The following is a 21,590-nucleotide window of genomic DNA, read 5'->3' as shown; positions in this document are numbered from 1 at the left end:
CAAGGCTCAGAACAGAATTCTATCCTAGGAGATCCAGGATCAAACAGGACTGACAAAATGCACAGTGAATACAGACTAAGGAAACACAAAGCAGAACGAATACAAGAATACTAAAACTCGACAGAGGCACTAAAACAAAGCAGGCTAAAATCTATATATCAAAGAGGACAGATAACCATGGATAAAACTCAGGATATGTGCTCAGACAGACATAGTGAACATAGTGCAAACATGGTCAGAGTACAGGTCTAATTACCAGCCCAGAACAGCACCTGAGGAGGCCTCATATATTCTCCCAGTGCTGAAGTCAGGAAGGATAACTCTTCCCATCCCAAGGGAAATTAATACAGAAACTGTTTAGACATAAACAATGTCTGAACAGGACCCAAAGCAGAAAATACAAAATACAGATTAAGGGTGCGTTCCCACAGGGCGTATACGCAGCGTATTTGACGCTGCGCAAATTTTACGGCAGCAGCGGGAAATACGCTGCGTATCCCTTGCTCACTATACACACAGGTTTCCCGCTGCTGCCGTAAAATTTGCGCAGCGTCAAATACGCTGCGTATACGCCCTGTGGGAACGCACCCTAATAGACATTACACTATCTTTGCATTGTTTGTGTTTGTTTTTCTATAATGTGTCTTTAGATTATACTTACTTCTCTGAAGCTGTCCTCCCACATTTGTTTGTTTGTTTGCTAGGCACAAATGTACAAACATTTGTTGCCATTGTTATTTTACTAAGATGTCTATTTCATCCGTAGTGCATGCATGTTGATTTTTACTTTTTATCCTGTAAGCTGCTTGAAGAAACTCAAACTAATATACTTTAACTGCCTCCCTTTATGTTACTTCTGTCTTGCACTATGTCATAATGTATTATAAGCTTCCTAACATATAAACATCCATAAAACTTGTCCATTTTAGAAGTACCTTGACTAGGAGCTTTTGCGTTACTGTATCTGAAGCAAGGGTAGATGTAGCCTTCACCATTATTGAAATCTCACCAAGTTGAATAGGTTTCACTGGAAAGAAAACAGTTTTTCCATCTTGACTTGGAACCAATACAGTCTGTTGAGGTCCAGTTGCATTTATATATGATAGGTATATTTCAAAGGCATCTCTTGGTTCAAAAGTTACAGAAACCTATGAAGGGAAACATAGAAGTCTGGTATTGTGTACTAGATAGGGTTCAATTATTAAATGCAATACTACATTTAAAAAAATGTGTACTAAAGCATAGCTAAGTAAGTAAATGTAAGAATGAATCACAAAATACAAAAGACCAATGCTTTTTTTTTTGTTTGTTTCTTGCCCTAACATATTTAAGGGGACCTATTTATCTACTTTATGTTAAACAAAAAAATGTAAGAACCAATGTTTGTGAAAAGGAAGAATGAGTGCGCCTCCCCCCCCCAAAAAAAAAAAAAAAAAAAAAACTGTAATGGTTGCAAATATACCAATTAAAACTCATAGTACTAAGTGAAAAATGTTCATCCTATGTTGTATATAGAAATTCTGAATAACCTGAAACCTAAGTGCCCAATTGTAAGTAAAAATGTATGTAAAAATAAGAAAATACATGTTCTTACCTATATATTAAAACGCACATCATATTCTTTTTTTATAACACATTATCTATTCACCCTACCAACTTGTTCCTAAAGCTTATTATACTTTAACATGTAATATCTGACCACTAATAACTTTGTTTTTCAATAAACATATTTATGTGCATGACACTGAACATTGTTTACTCTTCACCTCAGTGTCTTCTTCCAAATAATTGAAGACAACAACTTCCAAGACAAATGGTTCTCCTCTAATAACATAACTTGGGAGATTCAATGATGCAAAAAATGGCTGAAAAGATTCCAACTGCAAGGAAAAAACAACAGTTTTTATGTAAGACAAATGTGAAATGTAACATCCATGTATTAATAAGGAAATGTCAAAATAAGTTGTAGTGAAGGTTAAAATAGGTTAACTGGCATTACAATTGAACAAGTTAAATTGAGTGGAAATTGTCTTTTGGCTCTGTCTAATTTAAAAGCTATGAATTATGGAAACACTGAATAGATGAAAATAGTGAAGAAAACAGGATCTCAGTTGAGCTTTGTCTAAACAGTGTTTGCTATTATGTCATCTATGTATACAGCTAATAAATCTTGATTTGTTAAGTGCACTTTCATGTGTTTATATCACTATAATACAATGTTATGCTTGAAAATACACAAATCAAGTGCAAGCTAACTCGGGTAAAAAAAAATCATGGATCTATGCTTAAACATTTAAAATGTAACACATACTTGTCACGATGCCGGCTGGCAGGAGGTGGATCCTCTGTGCCAGAGAGGGATTGGCGTGGACCGTGCTAGTGGACCGGTTCTAAGTCACTACTGGTTTTCACCAGAGCCCGCCGCAAAGCGGGATGGACTTGCTGCGGCGGTAGTAACCAGGTCGTATCCACTAGCAACGGCTCAACCTCTCTGGCTGCTGAAGATAGGCGCGGTACAAGGGAGTAGACAGAAGCAAGGTCGGACGTAGCAGAAGGTCGGGGGCAGGCGGCAAGGTTCGTAGTCAGGGTGGATAGCAGAAGTACTGGTACACAGGCTTAGGACACACAAAACGCTTTCACTGGCACAAGGCAACAAGATCCGGCAAGGGAGTGCATGGAAGGAGGTCAGATAAAGGCAGGGAGCAGATGGAAGCCAATTAAGCTAATTGGGCCAGGCACCAATCATTGGTGCACTGGCCCTTTAAGTCTCAGGGAGCTGGCGCGCGCGCGCCCTAGAGAACGGAGCCGCACGCGCCAGCACATGACAGCAGGGGACGGGAACGGGTAAGTGACCTGGGATGCGATTCGCGAGCGGGCGCGTCCCGCTGTGCGAACCGCATCCCCGACGGCCATGACAGTGCAGCGCTCCCGGTCAGCGGGACCGACCGGGGCGCTGCGGAGAGAGAGACGCCGTACGCGCTCCGGGGAGGAGCGGGGACCCGGAGCGCTAGGCGTAACAGTACCCCCCCCCCTTAGGTCTCCCCTTCTCTTTGTCCGGTAACTGCCTCCCCTGGGATGAGGACACCGGGAAAGGATGGAGGGATTCCTCAACGGCAGGCAGTACCGCAGGAGTGGGAATGGGGAGGGAGGGCAGAGGGCGAGGCCTGGCACGGGGCAGTGTGACACCAGGACGAGGGCCAAGAGGAGGCACCGAGGCTTGCCTGACTGGACTGGGAGGGGGGGAGAGGCACTTCTTAAGGCGGGCAGAGTCCATAACGACCTTAGGGAGACCGGATACAGGAGGAACCACAGGGTCACGGCAGGGAGTACTGGTAACCGGTTTAAGGCAGTCCTTGAAGCAAGAGGTACCCCAGCTCTTGATCTCCCCTGTGGACCAATCCAGGGTTGGGGAATGGTGTTGAAGCCAGGGTAGTCCAAGGAGAATTTCAGAAGTGCAATTGGAGAGGACCAAAAACTCAATTTTCTCATGATGAGGTCCGATGCACATTAGGAGGGGCTTCGTGCGGAAACGCACAGTGCAATCCAAGCTGGCTCCGTTGACCGCGGAAATGTGGAGTGGCTTGACAAGACGGGTCACCGGGATGCGGAATTTATTCACCAAGGACTCCCGAATAAAATTCCCAGAGGCACCAGAGTCCAGGCAGGCCACGGCTGAGAGGGAAGAGCTGGCTGAAGAAGAAATCCGTACAGGCACCGTGAGATGTGGAGAAGCCGACTTAGCATCAAGAGACGCCACACCCACGAGAGCTGGGTGCGAGCGTGCGTTTCCCAGACGTGGAGGACGGATGGGGCAATCCACCAAAAAATGTTCGGTACTGGCACAGTACAGACAAAGATTCTCTTCCTTACGGCGATTCCTCTCTTCCAGGGTCAGGCGAGACCGATCCACTTGCATGGCCTCCTCGGCGGGAGGCCTAGGCGCAGATTGCAATGGAGACTGTGGGAGAGGTGTCCAGAGATCTAAGTCTTTTTCCTGGCGGAGCTCTTGATGCCTCTCAGAAAAACGCATGTCAATGCGAGTGGCTAGATGAATGAGTTCATGCAGGTTGGTAGGAGTATCTCGTGCGGCCAGAACATCTTTAATGTTGCTGGATAGGCCTTTTTTAAAGGTCGCGCAGAGAGCCTCATTATTCCAGGATAGTTCTGAAGCAAGAGTACGGAATTGTATGGCGTACTCGCCAACGGAAGAATTACCCTGGACCAGGTTCAGCAGGGCAGTCTCAGCAGAAGAGGCTCGGGCAGGTTCCTCAAAGACACTTCGAATTTCCGAGAAGAAGGAGTGTACAGAGGTAGTGACGGGGTCATTGCGGTCCCAGAGCGGTGTGGCCCATGACAGGGCTTTTCCAGACAGAAGGCTGACTAAGAAAGCCACCTTAGACCTTTCAGTAGGAAACTGATCCGACATCATCTCCAAATGCAGGGAACATTGCGAAAGAAAGCCACGGCAAAACTTAGAGTCCCCATTAAATTTGTCCGGCAAGGACAGGCGGAGGCTAGGAGTGGCCACTCGCTGCGGAAGAGGTGCAGGAGCTGGCGGAGGAGATGGTTGCTGCTGCTGTAGCTGAGACTGAATCTGCTGTAGCTGCGACTGGAGTTGCTGAGTCATGGTGGTCAAGTACGACAGCTGGTGATCTTGTTGGGCAATCTGTCGGGCTTGCTGGGCGACCAGTGTGGGGAGGTCGGCGACAACAGGCAGAGGAACTTCAGCGGGATCCATGGCCGGATCTACTGTCACGATGCCGGCTGGCAGGAGGTGGATCCTCTGTGCCAAAGAGGGATTGGCGTGGACCGTGCTAGTGGACCGGTTCTAAGTCACTACTGGTTTTCACCAGAGCCCGCCGCAAAGCGGGATGGACTTGCTGCGGCGGTAGTGACCAGGTCGTATCCACTAGCAACGGCTCAACCTCTCTGGCTGCTGAAGATAGGCGCGGTACAAGGGAGTAGACAGAAGCAAGGTCGGACGTAGCAGAAGGTCGGGGGCAGGCGGCAAGGTTCGTAGTCAGGGTGGATAGCAGAAGTACTGGTACACAGGCTTAGGACACACAAAACGCTTTCACTGGCACAAGGCAACAAGATCCGGCAAGGGAGTGCATGGAAGGAGGTCAGATAAAGGCAGGGAGCAGATGGAAGCCAATTAAGCTAATTGGGCCAGGCACCAATCATTGGTGCACTGGCCCTTTAAGTCTCAGGGAGCTGGCGCGCGCGCGCCCTAGAGAACGGAGCCGCGCGCGCCAGCACATGACAGCAGGGGACGGGAACGGGTAAGTGACCTGGGATGCGATTCGCGAGCGGGCGCGTCCCGCTGTGCGAACCGCATCCCCGACGGCCATGACAGTGCAGCGCTCCCGGTCAGCGGGACCGACCGGGGCGCTGCGGAGAGAGAGACGCCGTACGCGCTCCGGGGAGGAGCGGGGACCCGGAGCGCTAGGCGTAACAATACTATTGATTTAATTTTTTTTTTATCATATGAAAACCAGTTGTTTTTAACCCTACAGCATAGTAATGGTGAGTAAGAAAAAGATCATCATATAACCAACTACAGAAACACAGCCCATGCTCTTTAACTCATCCCACAGTGATTTTTGACAGTGGAATTATAGTTTTTTCATCCCCTCTTTCTAAAAGCCAAATAAAGGCTTATTTTATACAGAATGTGTTGGGGCTTTTTGACAGCACTAATAAAATTACAATATCCTGTATAAGGTAACCTTTGAAAACCATTTTCCGTTGATAGATGTGTCTGAGAGCTTGTCTATAAAAACATAGAAGGTTGTTGACTACCTGGTCCATCTAGTCTGCCCTTATGGTATTGCGCCTTTATTTTTAGTTTAGGATTAATACAGCGTAAATTTATCCCATGCCTGAATTGCCTTGGGACCCTATAACAGAGGAGGACACTAGCACTAGATCAGCTCTCCTTTAACCCCTTAAGGACCCAGCCAATTTTCATTGTAGGACCCGGCCATTTTTTGAACATCTGACCACTTTCACTTTAAGCATTAATAACTCTGGGATGCTTTCATTCTTATTCCAAGAATGTTTTTTCGTGACATATTCTACTTTATGTTAGTGGTAAAATTTTGTCGATACTTGCATTGTTTCTTAGTGAAAAATTCCAAAATTTGATGAAAAAATTTAAAATTTTCTATTTTTTTTACTTTGAAGCTCTCTGCTTATAAGGAAAATGAATATTCCAAATAAATTATATATTGATTCACATATACAACATGTCTACTTTATGACTGCATCATAAAGTTGACATGTTTTTACTTTTGGAAGACATCAGAGGGCTTTAAAGTATAGCAGCAATTTTCAAATTTTTCAACGAATTTTCAAAATCTAAATTTTTCAGGGACCAGTTCTGATTTGAAGTGGATTTGAAGGGCCTTCTTATTAGAAATACCTCACAAATGACCCCATTATAAAAACTGCACCCCTCAAAGAATTCAAAATGACATTCAAAAGGTTTGTTAACCCTTTAGGTGTTTCACAGGAATAGCAGCAAATTGAAGGAGAAAATTCAAAATCTTCATTTTTTACACTGGCATGTTCTTGTAGACCCAGTTTTAGAATTTTTACAAGGGGTAAATGGAGAGAAATCTTCCTAAAATGTGTAACCCAATTTTTATTGAGTAAGGAAATACCTCAAATGTGAATGTCAAGTGTTCGGCGGGTGCACTAGAGGGCTCAGAAGGGAAGGAGCGACAGTGGGATTTTGGAGAGTGAGTTTTTCTGAAATAGTTTTTGTGGGGCATGTCACATGTAGGAAGCCCCTATGGTGCCAGAACAGCAAAAAAAAAAAACACATTGCATACTATTTTGGAAACTACACCCCTAAAGGCACGTAATAAGGGGTCCAGTGAGCCTTAACACCCCACAGGTGTTTGACAACTTTTTGTTAAAGTCGGATGTGTATATGAAAAAAAGCATTTTTTTTTCACTAAAATGCAGATTTTTCCCCAAATTTTACATTTTTATAAGGGGTAATAGGAGAAAATGACCCCCAAAATTTGTAACCCCATTTCTTATGAGTATGGAAATACCCAATGTGTGGATGTCAAGTGCTCTGCTGGTGCACTACAATGCTCAGAAGAGGAGGAGCGCCATTGAGCTTTTGGAGACAGAATTTGGTTGGAATAGAAGTCGGGGGCCTTGTGCGTTTACAAAGCCCCTGTGGTGGCAGAACAGTGGAACCCCCCCACATGTGAACCTATTTTGGAAACTACACCCCTCGGAGAATTAAATAAGGGGTGCAGTGAGTATTTACACCCCACTGGCGTTTGATAGATCTTTGGAACAGTGGGCTGTGCAAATGAAAAATTACATTTTTCATTTTCACGGACCACTGTTCCAAAAATCTGTCAGACACCGGTGGGGCGTAAATGCTCACTGTACTGCTTATTAAATTACATGAGAGGTGTATTTTCCAAAATGGGGTCACATGTGGAGGGGGGTCCATTGTTCTGGCCCTATGGGGGCTTTGTAAACACACGTGGCCTTCAATTCCGGACAAATTTCCTCTTCAAAATCCCAATGGTGCTCCCTCTCTTCTCAGCATTGTAGTTCGCCAGCAGAGCACTTTACATCCACATATGGGGTATGTTCTTACTCAGAAGAAATGGGGTTACAAATTTTGGGGGGCTTTTTTCCTATTTTTCCTTGTGAAAATGAAAAAAATAGGGTAACACCAGCATTTTAGTGAAAATTATTATTATTTTTTTTTTCCATCCAACTTTGTAGAATTTTCATTCAATACCTGTGGGGTGTTCAGGCGCACTATACCCCTTGTTACGTTCCGTGAGGGGTGTAGTTTCCAAAATGGGGTCACATGTGGGTATTTCTTTTTTTCCGTTTATGGCACTGTAAAATCAGCCACCCCTGTGCAAATCACCAATTTAGGCTTCAAATGTACATAGTGCGCTCTTACTCCTGAGCCTTGTTGTGCGCCTGCAGAGCATTTTACGCCCACATCTGGGGTATTTCCGTACTCAGGAGAAATTGCATTACAAATTTTTGGGGTCTTTTTTTCCCTTTAACCCCTTAAGGACCAGGCCATTTTATACCTTAAGGACCGGAGCGTTTTTTGCAATTCTGACCACTGTCACTTTAAACATTTATAACTCTGGAATGCTTTTAGTTATCATTCTGATTCCGAGACTGTTTTTTCGTGACATATTCTACTTTAACTTAGTGGTAAAATTTTATGGTAACTTGCATCCTTTCTTGGTGAAAAATCCCAAAATTTGATGAAAAAAATGAAAATTTTGCATTTTTCTAACTTTGAAGCTCTCTGCTTGTAAGGAAAATGGATATTCAAAATATATATTTTTTGGGTTCACATATACAATATGTCTACTTTATGTTTGCATCATAAAATTTATGAGTTTTTACTTTTGGAAGACACCATAGGGCTTCAAAGTTCAGTAGCAATTTTGAAATTTTTCACAAAATTTTCAAACTCACTATTTTTCAGGGACCAGTTCAGTTTTGAAGTGGATTTGAAGGGTCTTCATATTAGAAATACCCCATAAAAGACCCCATTATAAAAACTACACCCCCTAAAGTATTCAAAAATACATTCAGTAAGTGTATTAACCCTTTAGGTGTTTCACAGGAATAACAGCAAAGTGAAGGAGAAAATTCAAAATCTTCATTTTTTACACTCGCATGTTCTTGTAGACCCAATTTTTGAATTTTTGCAAGGGATAAAAAGGAGAAAATTTTTACTTGTATTTGAAACCCAATTTCTCTCGAGTAAGCACATACCTCATATGTCTATGTTAATTGTTCGGCGGGCGCAGTAGAGGGCTCAGAAGGGAAGGAGCGACAAATGGTTTTTGGGGGGCATGCCGCATTTAGGAAGCCCCTATGGTGCCAGGACAGCAAAAAAAAAACACATGGCATACCATTTTGGAAACTAGACCCCTCAGGGAACGTAACAAGGGGTAAAGTGAACCTTAATACCCCACAGGTGATTCACGACTTTTGCATATGTAAAAAAAATATATATTTTTTTTACCTAAAATGCTTGGTTTCCCAAAAATTTTACATTTTTAAAAAGGGTAATAGCAGAAAATACCCCCCAAAATTTGAAGCCCAATTTCTCCCGATACAGAAAACACCTCGCATGGGGGTGAAAAGTGCTCTGCTGGTGCACTACAGGTCTCAGAAGAGAAGGAGTCACATTTGGCTTTTTGAAAGCAAATTTTGCTCTGGGGGCATGCCGCATTTAGGAAGCCCCTATGGTGCCAGAACAGCAAAAAAAAAACACATGGCATACCATTTTGGAAACTAGACCCCTCGGGGAACGTAACAAGGGGTAACGTGAACCTTAATGCCCTACAGGTGTTTCACGACTTTTACATATGTAAAAAAAAAAAAAAAATTTTTACCTAAAATGCTTGTTTTCCCAAAATGTTTACATTTTTAAAAAGGGTAATAGCGGAAAATACCCCCCAAAATTTGAAGCCCAATTTCTCCCGATTCAGAAAACACCCCATATGGGGGTGAAAAGTGCTCTGCTGGCGCACTAAAGGTCTCAGAAGAGAAGTAGTAACATTTGGCTTTTTGAAAGCAAATTTTGCTCTGGGGGCATGCCGCATTTAGGAAGCCCCTATGGTGCCAGAACAGCAAAAAAAACACATGGCATACCATTTTGGAAACTAGACCCCTCGGGGAACGTAACAAGGGGTAATGTGAACCTTAATACCCTACAGGTGTTTCACGACTTTTGCATATGTAAAAAAATATATTTTTTTTTTACATAAAATGCTTGGTTTCCCAAAATTTTTACAATTTTAAAAAGGGTAATAGCAGAAAATACCCCCCAAAATTTGAAGCCCAATTTCTTCCGATTCAGAAAACACCCCATATGGGGGTGAAAAGTGCTCTGCTGGCGCACTACAGGTCTCAGAAGAGAAGGAGTCACATTTGGCTTTTTGAAAGCGAATTTTGCTCTGGGGGCATGCCGCATTTAGGAAGCCCCTATGGTGCCAGGACAGCAAAAAAAAAACACATGGCATACCATTTTGGAAACTAGACCCCTCGGGGAACGTAACAAGGGGTAATTTGAACCTTAATACCCTACAGGTGTTTCACGACTTTTGCATATGTAAAAAAATATATATTTTTTTTACCTAAAATGCTTGTTTTCCCAAAAATTTTACATTTTTTAAAAGGGTAATAGCAGAAAATACCCCCCAAAATTTGAAGCCCAATTTCTCCCGATACAGAAAACACCTCGCATGGGGGTGAAAAGTGCTCTGCTGGTGCACTACAGGTCTCAGAAGAGAAGGAGTCACATTTGGCTTTTTGAAAGCAAATTTTGCTCTGGGGGCATGCCGCATTTAGGAAGCCCCTATGGTGCCAGAACAGCAAAAAAAAACACATGGCATACCATTTTGGAAACTAGACCCCTTGGGGAACGTAACAAGGGGTAACGTGAACCTTAATGCCCTACAGGTGTTTCACGACTTTTACATAGGTAAAAAAAAAAATTATTTTTTACCTAAAATGCTTGTTTTCCCAAAATGTTTACATTTTTAAAAAGGGTAATAGCGGAAAATACCCCCCAAAATTTGAAGCCCAATTTCTCCCGATTCAGAAAACACCCCATATGGGGGTGAAAAGTGCTCTGCTGGCGCACTACAGGTCTCAGAAGAGAAGGAGTAACATTTGGCTTTTTGAAAGCAAATTTTGCTCTGGGGGCATGCCGCATTTAGGAAGCCCCTATGGTGCCAGAACAGCAAAAAAAAACACATGGCATACCATTTTGGAAACTAGACCCCTCGGGGAACGTAACAAGGGGTAATGTGAACCTTAATACCCTACAGGTGTTTCACGACTTTTGCATATGTAAAAAAATATATATTTTTTTTACCTAAAATGCTTGGTTTCCCAAAATTTTTACAATTTTAAAAAGGGTAATAGCAGAAAATACCCCCCAAAATTTGAAGCCCAATTTCTCCCGATTCAGAAAACACCCCATATGGGGGTGAAAAGTGCTCTGCTGGCGCACTACAGGTCTCAGAAGAGAAGGAGTCACATTTGGCTTTTTGAAAGCGAATTTTGCTCTGGGGGCATGCCGCATTTAGGAAGCCCCTATGGTGCCAGGACAGCAAAAAAAAAACACATGGCATACCATTTTGGAAACTAGACCCCTCGGGGAACGTAACAAGGGGTAATTTGAACCTTAATACCCTACAGGTGTTTCACGACTTTTGCATATGTAAAAAAATATATATTTTTTTTACCTAAAATGCTTGTTTTCCCAAAAATTTTACATTTTTTAAAAGGGTAATAGCAGAAAATACCCCCCAAAATTTGAAGCCCAATTTCTCCCGATACAGAAAACACCTCGCATGGGGGTGAAAAGTGCTCTGCTGGTGCACTACAGGTCTCAGAAGAGAAGGAGTCACATTTGGCTTTTTGAAAGCAAATTTTGCTCTGGGGGCATGCCGCATTTAGGAAGCCCCTATGGTGCCAGAACAGCAAAAAAAAACACATGGCATACCATTTTGGAAACTAGACCCCTTGGGGAACGTAACAAGGGGTAACGTGAACCTTAATGCCCTACAGGTGTTTCACGACTTTTACATAGGTAAAAAAAAAAATTATTTTTTACCTAAAATGCTTGTTTTCCCAAAATGTTTACATTTTTAAAAAGGGTAATAGCGGAAAATACCCCCCAAAATTTGAAGCCCAATTTCTCCCGATTCAGAAAACACCCCATATGGGGGTGAAAAGTGCTCTGCTGGCGCACTACAGGTCTCAGAAGAGAAGGAGTAACATTTGGCTTTTTGAAAGCAAATTTTGCTCTGGGGGCATGCCGCATTTAGGAAGCCCCTATGGTGCCAGAACAGCAAAAAAAAACACATGGCATACCATTTTGGAAACTAGACCCCTCGGGGAACGTAACAAGGGGTAATGTGAACCTTAATACCCTACAGGTGTTTCACGACTTTTGCATATGTAAAAAAATATATATTTTTTTTACCTAAAATGCTTGGTTTCCCAAAATTTTTACAATTTTAAAAAGGGTAATAGCAGAAAATACCCCCCAAAATTTGAAGCCCAATTTCTCCCGATTCAGAAAACACCCCATATGGGGGTGAAAAGTGCTCTGCTGGCGCACTACAGGTCTCAGAAGAGAAGGAGTCACATTTGGCTTTTTGAAAGCGAATTTTGCTCTGGGGGCATGCCGCATTTAGGAAGCCCCTATGGTGCCAGGACAGCAAAAAAAAAAACACATGGCATACCATTTTGGAAACTAGACCCCTCGGGGAACGTAACAAGGGGTAATTTGAACCTTAATACCCTACAGGTGTTTCACGACTTTTGCATATGTAAAAAAATATATATTTTTTTTACCTAAAATGCTTGTTTTCCCAAAAATTTTACATTTTTTAAAAGGGTAATAGCAGAAAATACCCCCCAAAATTTGAAGCCCAATTTCTCCCGAGTACGGCGATACCCCATATGTGGCCCTAAACTGTTGCCTTGAAATACGACAGGGCTCCAAAGTGAGAGCGCCATGCGCATTTGAGGCCTAAATTAGGGACTTGCATAGGGGTGGACATAGGGGTATTCTACGCCATTGATTCCCAAACAGGGTGCCTCCAGCTGTTGTAAAACTCCCAGCATGCCTGGACAGTCAACGGCTATCTGGCAATACTGGGAGTAGTTGTTTTGCAACAGCTGGAGGCTCCGTTTTGGAAATAGTGGCGTACCAGACGTTTTTCATTTTTATTGGGGAGGGGGGTTGTATAGGGGTATGTGTATATGTAGTGTTTTTTACTTTTTATTTTATTTTGTGTTAGTGTAGTGTAGTGTTTTTAGGGTACAGTCGCACGGGCGGGGGTTCACAGTAGTTTCTCGCTGGCAGTTTGAGCTACGGCAGAAAATTTGACGCAGCTCAAACTTGCAGCCGGATACTTACTGTAATCCTCCGCCCATGTGAGTGTACCCTGTACGTTCACATTGGGGGGGGGAACATCCAGCTGTTGCAAAACTACAACTCCCAGCATGTACGGTCTATCAGTGCATGCTGGGAGTTGTAGTTTTGCAACCGCTGGAGGCTCCGTTTTGGAAACAGTGGCGTACCAGACATTTTCATTTTTATTGGGGAGGGGAGGGGGGCTGTGTAGGGGTATGTGTATATGTAGTGTTTTTTACTTTTTATTTTATTGTGTGTTAGTGTAGTGTAGTGTTTTTAGGGTACAGTCACACGGGCGGGGGGTTCACAGTAGTTTCTTGCTGGCAGTTTGAGCTGCGGCAGAAATTTTGCCGCACCTCAAACTTGCAGCCGGATACTAACTGTAATCCTCCGCCCATGTGAGTGTACCCTGTACGTTCACATTGGGGGGGGGGACATCCAGCTGTTGCAAAACTACAACTCCCAGCATGTACGGTCTATCAGTGCATGCTGGGAGTTGTAGTTTTGCAACAGCTGGAGGCACACTGGTTGTGAAACACCGAGTTTGGTAACAAACTCAGTGTTTTGCAACCAGTGTGCCTTCAGCTGTTGCAAAAGCTACAACCCCCAGCATGTACGGACAGCGGAAGGGCATGCTGGGTGTTGTAGTTATGCAACAGCTGGAGGCATACTACTTTGGCTGGGGATGCTGGGGATTGTAGTTATGCAACAGCTGGAGACACACTGGTTTACTACTTAACTCAGTGTGCCTTCAGCTGTTGCAAAACTACAACTCTCAGCAGTCACCGACAGCCAACGGGCATGCTGGGAGTTGTAGTTATGCAACCACCAGATGCACCGCTACAACTCCCAGCATGCACTTTAGCTGATTGTGCAAGCTGGGAGTTGTAGTTACACAACAGCTGAAGGTACACTTTTCCATAGAAAGAATGTGCCTCCAGCTGTTGCAAAACTACAAGTCCCAGCATGCCCATAAGGGCATGCTGGGAGTTGTGGTGGTCTGCCTCCTGCTGTTGCATAACTACAGCTCCCAGCATGCCCTTTTTGCATGCTGGGAGCTGTTGCTAAGCAACAGCAGGAGGCTGTCACTCACCTTCAACGATCCTCGCCGCACAGGTCAGTCCCTCGTCGTCTCCGCCGCCGCCGCTGCTCCTGGGGCCCCGATCCCAACAGGGGCGCCGGGGATCGGGGTCCCCAGCACCCGGGGTGCACGTCCCGCACCCGCTCATGTCCTCCGGAAGAGGGGCGGAGCGGGTTGCGGGAGTGACACCCGCAGCAGGCGCCCTGATTGGTCGGCCGGTAATCCGGCCGACGAATCAGGGCGATCGTGAGGTGGCACCAGTGCCACCTCACCCCTGCTGGCTCTGGCTGATCGGGGCCGTCTCTGACGGCCCCGATCAGCCAATAATTCCGGGTCACCGGGTCACTGGAGACCCAATTGACCCGGAATCCACCGCAGATCGCTGGACTGAATTGTCCAGCGATCTACGGCCATCGCCGACATGGGGGGTCATAATGACCCCCCTGGGCGATATGCCCCGATGCCTGCTGAACGATTTCAGCAGGCATCGGGGACCGGCTCCGCTCCAGATGGTTGCGGGGGGCCGGTAAAACACATGACGTTCTCATACGTCATGTGTCCTTAAGGACTCGGAAATGGAGACGTATGAGAACGTAATGTGTCCTTAAGGGGTTAAACACTTGTGAAAATAAAAAGTATGGGGCAACTCCAGCATGTCAATGTCATTTTTTTTATTTTTTTACACTAACAGGCTGGTGTAGCCCCCAACTTTTCCTTTTCATAAGGGGTAAAAGGAGAAAAAGCCCCCCAAAATTTGTAGTGCAATTTCTCCCGAGTACAGGAATACCCCATATATGGCCCTAAACTGTTTCCTTGAAATACGACAGGGCTCCGAAATGAGAGAGTGCCGTGCGCATATGAGGACTAAATTAGGGATTGCATAGGGGTGGCCATAGGGGTATTCTACGCCAGTGATTCCCAAACAGGGTGCCTCCAGCTGTTGCTAAACTCCCAGCATGCCTGGACAGTCAGTGGCTGTCCGGAAATGCTGGGAGTTGTTGTTTTGCAACAACTGGAGACACACTGGTTGGAAAACCTTCAGTTAGGTTCTGTTACCTAACTCAGTATTTTCCAACCAGTGTGCCTATAGCTGTTGCAAAACTACAACTCCCAGCATGTACTGATGCTGGGAGATGTAGTTATGCAACAGCTGGAGGTACGCAACTACAACTCCCAGCATGCCGAGACAGCTGTTTGGGCATGCTGGGATTTGCAGTTTTGCAACATCTGGAGGGCTACAGTTAGAGACCACTGCACAGTTATCTCCAAACTGTGGACCTCCAGATGTTGCAAAACTACAAATCCCAGCATGCACAGACAGCAAACTGCTGTGTGGGAATGCTAGGTGTTGTAATTTTGCAAGATCTAGAGGGCAGTATAAACTACAGACTAAATTGTAGACTTCAAGCTGTTGCAAAACTGCAAATCCGAACATGCCAAAACAGCTGTCTGGGCATTCTGGGAGTTGTAGTTTTGCAACATCTGGAGGGCTACAGTGTAGAGACCACTGTATAGTGGTGTCAGACTGTAGCCCTCTAGATGTTGCTAGGCAACTTACCAGCTTCCGTCGGATCCAGGGAGCCGTCCTCGTATGCCGCACGACATGCCGCCCGCGCCGATCACCGCAGCCAATCGCGTCCCGCAGCCTCCACCAATGGGTAAGTGGATCTTCGGCGCTCGGTCCCCTTCTGTTCCCCGTTCTGCCCGGCCTATTGTGGGTGGGCAGAACAGGGAAAACGAAAGTTAACCCCACCGCCGCGATCTGCTATTGGTCGACCAATAGCAGGGATATGAGGGGTGGCACTCCTGCCACCTCACTCCTATCCCTTCAGGGGGATCGTAGGTGTCATGGACAACCGCAATCCCCCTTATATTCCAGGTCACCATAGACCCGTATGACCCGGAATCGGCGCAAATCGCAAGTGTGAATTCACTTGCGATTTGCGCCGATCGCCGACATGGAAGGGTCTGATGACCCCCCTGGGCATTTGCGCGGGGTGTCTGCTGATCTATATCAGCAGTCACCCCGGTCCAGTTCCCGCCCGGCGCGCGGCGGGAACCGAAATTCCCACGGGCGTACAGGTACGCCCTGGGTCCATAAGACGCCCTGGGTCCTGTACGGGTTAAAGAGCCCATAACAAGGCTCAACCACTGTTCCAGAATGGCCGTAGAAATGATTGCCTCCATCCACTTCCAACATTTATCAGCTACACATCCCCAATTACACAAAGACATTTGCAGTCAACAAAAGAGGACTTTTTAGAAAGGCAAAATAAAGGGCAAAGAGCATTTGCTCATTCATTGTCTGATAGCTTGCCCTATCACACAGGCTCATACGGGCTTGTTGAGCGGAAAATAAACCTAAATAATAAGGCCCTTATTGTGTATTTACCAGCAGTGGTGGACTGGCCGGCTGGTCCGATCAGACGTCATCCGAGGACCCGGCCTGGTACAGGGCCCGCCGCTGCCGCCGATACTGAGGATCCAGGTCACTTGTCCCGGATCCCCAGTAGACAGCGCTGCCTTCTCCTGTATGTGGGGTACACACACATACAGGAGAAGGCGTCCCCTCTGTGTAATCTGCCATCACTCATTGGCACTGTGTGCACTGTGGAGGGAGAAGGACGCGGGCCTTGCTGCACTCCAGGGGAGAAGATCGCTGCATGGGACACATACAGGTGAGCATCATTTTATTTTATTTACTTTTTTCCAACCTGGGGGGAAACTCTGCTGCTGACACCTAATGTGGGGGGACCCCGCTGCCGACACTTACTGTGGTGGGCCCCTGCTGCTTACACCTACTGTGGGGGGACCCTGTTGCATACACCTATGCGAGTGGACCCTGCTGCCTACATCTACTGTGGGGGGACCCCGCTGCCTACACATACTGTGGGGAGACCCCGTTGCCGACAACTACTGTGGGGGACCCCGCTGCCTACACCTACTGTGGGGGGACCCCGCTGCCTACACCTACTGTTAAGGGACCCCGCTGACTACACCTACTGTGGGGGGACACCGCTGCCTACACCTACTGTAGGGGGACCTCTCTGACTACACCTACTGTGGGGGACCCTGTTGCATACACCTATGTGAGTGGACCCTGCTGCCTACACCTACTGTGGGGGGACCCCGCTGCATACACATACTGTGGGGGGACCCCGTTGCCTACAACTACTGTGGGGGACCCCGCTGCCAACACCTACTGTGGGGGCACTCCGCTGCCTACACCTACTGTGGGGGGACCCCGCTGCCTACACCTACTGTGGGGGGACCCCTCTGCCTACACCTACTGTGGGGGGACCCTGCTGCCTACACCTACTGTGGGGGAACTCTGCTGCCTACACCCACTGTGGTGGAACCCTGCTGACTACACCCACTGTGGGGGAACTCTGCTGCCTACACCTAATCTTAGGGACTATCTACTATGTTCCTGCCTAGCTAATATGGGGACAAACTACCAAACTAATAGGAGGGCTACCCACTACCTACATAGGGAGTTTTCAGACAGGGGCAGCTATCTGGGGAATTTACCCACAGGGAGAATAACTACCTACCTGGGGGACATTAACTACCTGGGAGCATGATCTACTAGGGTCCACTCCCTTCTGGGAACATTACCTACCTGTAACTTTCGTAAGCAACACCTTATTTTGCGTCCCCTCTGTGTAATCTGCCGTCACTCATTGGCGCCTGCACTGTGGAGGGAGAAGAACGCGGGCCTTGCTGCGCTCCAGGGGAGAAGATCGGTGCGTGGGACACATACAGGTGAGCATCATTTTTTTTTTTTTAACTTTTTTTTCAACCTTGGGGGAAACTCTGCTGCCGACACCTACTGTGGAGGGGGACCCCGCTGCTTACATCTTCTGTGGGGGGACCCTGCTGCCGACACCTACTGTGGTGGGCCCCTGCTGCTTACACCTTCTGTGGGGGGACCCTGTTGCATACACCTATGTGAGTGGACCCTGCTGCCTACATCTACTGTAGGGGGACCCCGCTGCCTTCACGTACTGTGGGGGGACCCCGCTGCCTACAACTACTGTGGGGGACCCTGCTGCCTACACCTACTGTGGGGGGACCCCGCTGCCTACACCTACTGTGGGGGGACCCCGCTGCCTACACCTACTGTGGGGGGGACCCCTCTGCCTACACCTACTGTGGGGGGACCCTTCTGCCTACACCTACTGTGGGGGAACTCTTCTGCCTACACCCACTGTGGTGGAACTCTGCTGACTACACCCACTGTGGGGGAACTCTGCTGCCTACACCTAATCTTAGGGACTATCTACTATGTTCCTGCCTAGCTAATATGGGGACAAACTACCAAACTAATAGGAGGGCTACCTACTAGCTACATAGGGAGTTTTCATACAGGGGCAGCTATCTGGGGAATTTAACTACCTACCTGGGGGACATTAACTACCTGGGAGCATGATCTACTAGGGTCCAATACCTTCTGGGAACATTACCTACCTGTAACTTCCGTAAGCAACACCTTATTTTCTGTCCATTAACACAAAATACTCTGATAGTGCCCCTCCCGAGACTAGACTCAGGATCCGCCACTGGGTGGAGGGGGATGCTGGCTACAGACTTGACTAACTACCTGGTTACCTAACTTTATACCTGGATGCCTAATTACTTACCTACAAACCTGGCTATCTAACTACCTACATACTTGGCTGCCTAACTACCTACATATCTTGCTACCTACCTACATACCTGGCTACCTAACTATGTACATACCTGCCCTTCATACATGGCTGCCTAAGTACCTAGCTAGTCACCTACCTACATATCTGGCTTTCTGATCTACCTATCTAGTTACATATTTACCTGGCTAGCTTCCTGCTCTTTTACTGTGCAGAACACCAAGGAGGGCATTATTACAGTTTGTGGGCCTATAGATGGGAAGATTGTGTAGAGGGGGGGAGGGCACTGAAAAATGCAGAGTCTAACATGCTTGTCCTGCAGATGAGATCAACATGACGGTCTGATCCAGACAGAGAAGAAAAGGAAAGAGTACACCGCTGATCAGAGAAAACGGAATTGTGAGTCCCTTATGTAACTGTAATCACTTCCTTCTATGGTGTACAGATCCTGTGTACAGCTGATATCTACCGCAATATGGTCCTGTATATAATCACATATATTGTATACAGATCCTGTGTACAGCTGATATCTACCACCATATGGTCCTGTATATAATGACTTATATTGTATACAGATCCTGTATAGTATACTGGTCTGTGTATAGTGGTTTTATTTAATACAGTATGGCGGCATATGCAGTTATTGTGTAGTGGTATATATTTACTCCTTGTATATTGGTATTATTGTCATGTAAAATTATTTTACCTACCTTAACCCCTTAACAACCATGGACGTGTATACTCGTCCATGTGCTGTTGACGGGGTATGGCACGGGCTCCCAACTCGAGCCTGCGTAATATCGGCTGGCCCTCAGCTGATTCCTGTAGCTGGTGGCCGGCATTAATAGCCGACAGGGCCAACTATTAACCGCGGCTGGCTATTAACTCTTTAGATCGCCGCTGACAGCGGCATCTAAAGGTGCCTTTATACAGTCCCTACTAGTCCAGTGGGGAGGATCGCCCCCCCCCCCCACAGCATGATCGCGGGGGGGGGGGGGGGGGGGGGTGATCGACTGCTGAGGTAGCCAGAAGACTTACCTCTCACCCTACTGCTGCTGCGGCTCTGACAATGATAAAGCCTGGCAGGCTTTGGATTGATAGGCATTGATCTGTATGAGGAATCAAATGATTCCTCCTAAAAGTCCCTTAAATGGACTAAAAGTGTAAAAAAAAAGTTTAAAAAAGTTTAAAAACACACACATTAAACCCTTCCTTATTAAAAGTTAAAATCAACACCCTTTTCCTAAATTCTGTATAAAAAATATATAAGCATAATAAAAATAAACATGTGGTATCGCTGCATGCGAACTATAGAAATATATTGTTAATTAAACCACACGGTCTATGGCATGTGCGCAAAATGAATTCCAAAGTCAAAAATAGTGTATTTTTGGTCACTTTTTATACCATAAAAATATGAATGAAAAGCAATCAAAAAGTCTGATCAAAACAAAAATGGTACAAATTAAAACTTCAGATCGCTGGGCAAAATATGAGCCCTCATATAGCCTTGCACGTGGAAAAATAAAAAAGTTATAGGCGTCAGAAAAGTCGCACTCACCCGAATGTATTTTCAGCAAGGCAAATTATTTTATTCCAACATGAATAGCAGTGAAGAAAGGAGGATACAATTGCTTTGCGTGGAGTGAGAGCTGGCAAGCTCTCAGACACGGGGCACACCACTGATAGGCTACTAGTTTCGCGTCACCTGCAGACGCTTCTTCCGGCCAAGGTGTACGCCTATCTCAGGTGGGAAATGTCTTTTTATATCATGTGGGAGGTAGCCGTGGAGACTAGACATAAACAACTCAAACAAAAAAGCAAGTGAAGTGTCAACAAATATAAAAAAAAAAAAAATACAGACAAAAAATACATGCATATATTAAAACCACATAAGATAGAAAGCGACTCACAGAAAAGAAGACAAGTCATTCCTTTCATTAAGCCCCAGCAGACCTGTAGCATTTAACTTAATTATCCAGAGTGCTTCTCAAGTAAGTTTCTTTATTTTCTCCGCTGGGAACCTCTGTGATTCTCTCCAAACCGGCATATTTCAGGCCCGTTCTATCATTGCCATGGCATTCAGCCAAATGGGCAATGAAACGTGGGGCACCCTTGTCCGTTCAGAGGGAATACAGGCGTTCTCTAATACGTATACATAGTTTTCTTTTTGTTTTGCCAATGTAGAAAAAATTACAGGGGCATATAAAGCAATAGACAATATGAGTAGACTTGCATGTAATCATATGGTTGACAAAAATGTTAATTCCGCCTAAAGTAAAATTTCTTTTGGCCAGATTGTACTGCCAAAAATTACAATTTCTACATGGAAAAATTACCTTTTGGTTCTACATTGTTCAACCAGTTATTTCTTCTTGCTGCCTGAGCTTTTTCTTTATTCTTTTTAAGAACATCTCCTATGGTGGTACATTTTCTGAAAGTAATAATAGTTTTTTCCCTTGTATTTTCTCCCAAATCAGCATCTTGCTCAAAAAAATACCAATTGTCTAAAATACTCTTCCTGACAATATGATTAATGGGAGAATTTGCAAAGGAAAAGACTATATGCTTATCATTATTCAATGTTTCTGGATTATTTTGTTGTTTGTGTTTTTTAGGTTTCAATAGGTCTTCTCGTGTTCTAGTATATGTTTTTTGTATTGCTTTGTCAAGGACTGCTGTTGGATATCCTCTTTCTCCTGCCTGTGTTTGAAAAGTGGTCTGGTCACTATTCACTCTTTTTAGTCTTAATAATTGGCTGTACGGAATATTGTCTTTTCTGTAGGAGGGATGTGAGCTATCATAATGCAACAGTGATTTTTTTGCAATATTTTTTATAAATCCAGCAGTTTTCAAAAAACTTCCTTCCAAAATTAACCTGACATCTAGAAAGTCCAGAGTTAGA

The 21,590-nt window shown here is 45.4% G+C and overlaps 1 protein-coding gene across 8 annotated transcripts in view; it reads right to left on the bottom strand.

Annotated features, from left to right (window-relative positions):
• LOC130362027 (CD109 antigen-like) overlaps positions 1-21,590 on the bottom strand; it is a 193,585-nt gene that overhangs the window by 60,993 nt on the left and 111,002 nt on the right. For all 8 annotated transcript variants that reach the window (XR_008891248.1, XM_056565874.1, XM_056565875.1 and 5 more), the window contains 2 exons: positions 1,767-1,880; positions 936-1,148 (listed from right to left, as the gene is read on the bottom strand). Coding sequence is in view for 7 of the 8 variants with exons in the window: in XM_056565874.1 (XP_056421849.1) it covers positions 936-1,148; positions 1,767-1,880 (327 nt within the window). In the remaining variant the exon portion in view is untranslated. The remainder of the gene's footprint in view (positions 1-935; positions 1,149-1,766; positions 1,881-21,590) is intronic.

The sequence above is a fragment of the Hyla sarda genome, chromosome 3, assembly GCF_029499605.1.
Source record: "Hyla sarda isolate aHylSar1 chromosome 3, aHylSar1.hap1, whole genome shotgun sequence".
NCBI lineage: Eukaryota > Metazoa > Chordata > Amphibia > Anura > Hylidae > Hyla > Hyla sarda.
This window is presented reverse-complemented; position numbering and strand designations above follow the sequence as displayed.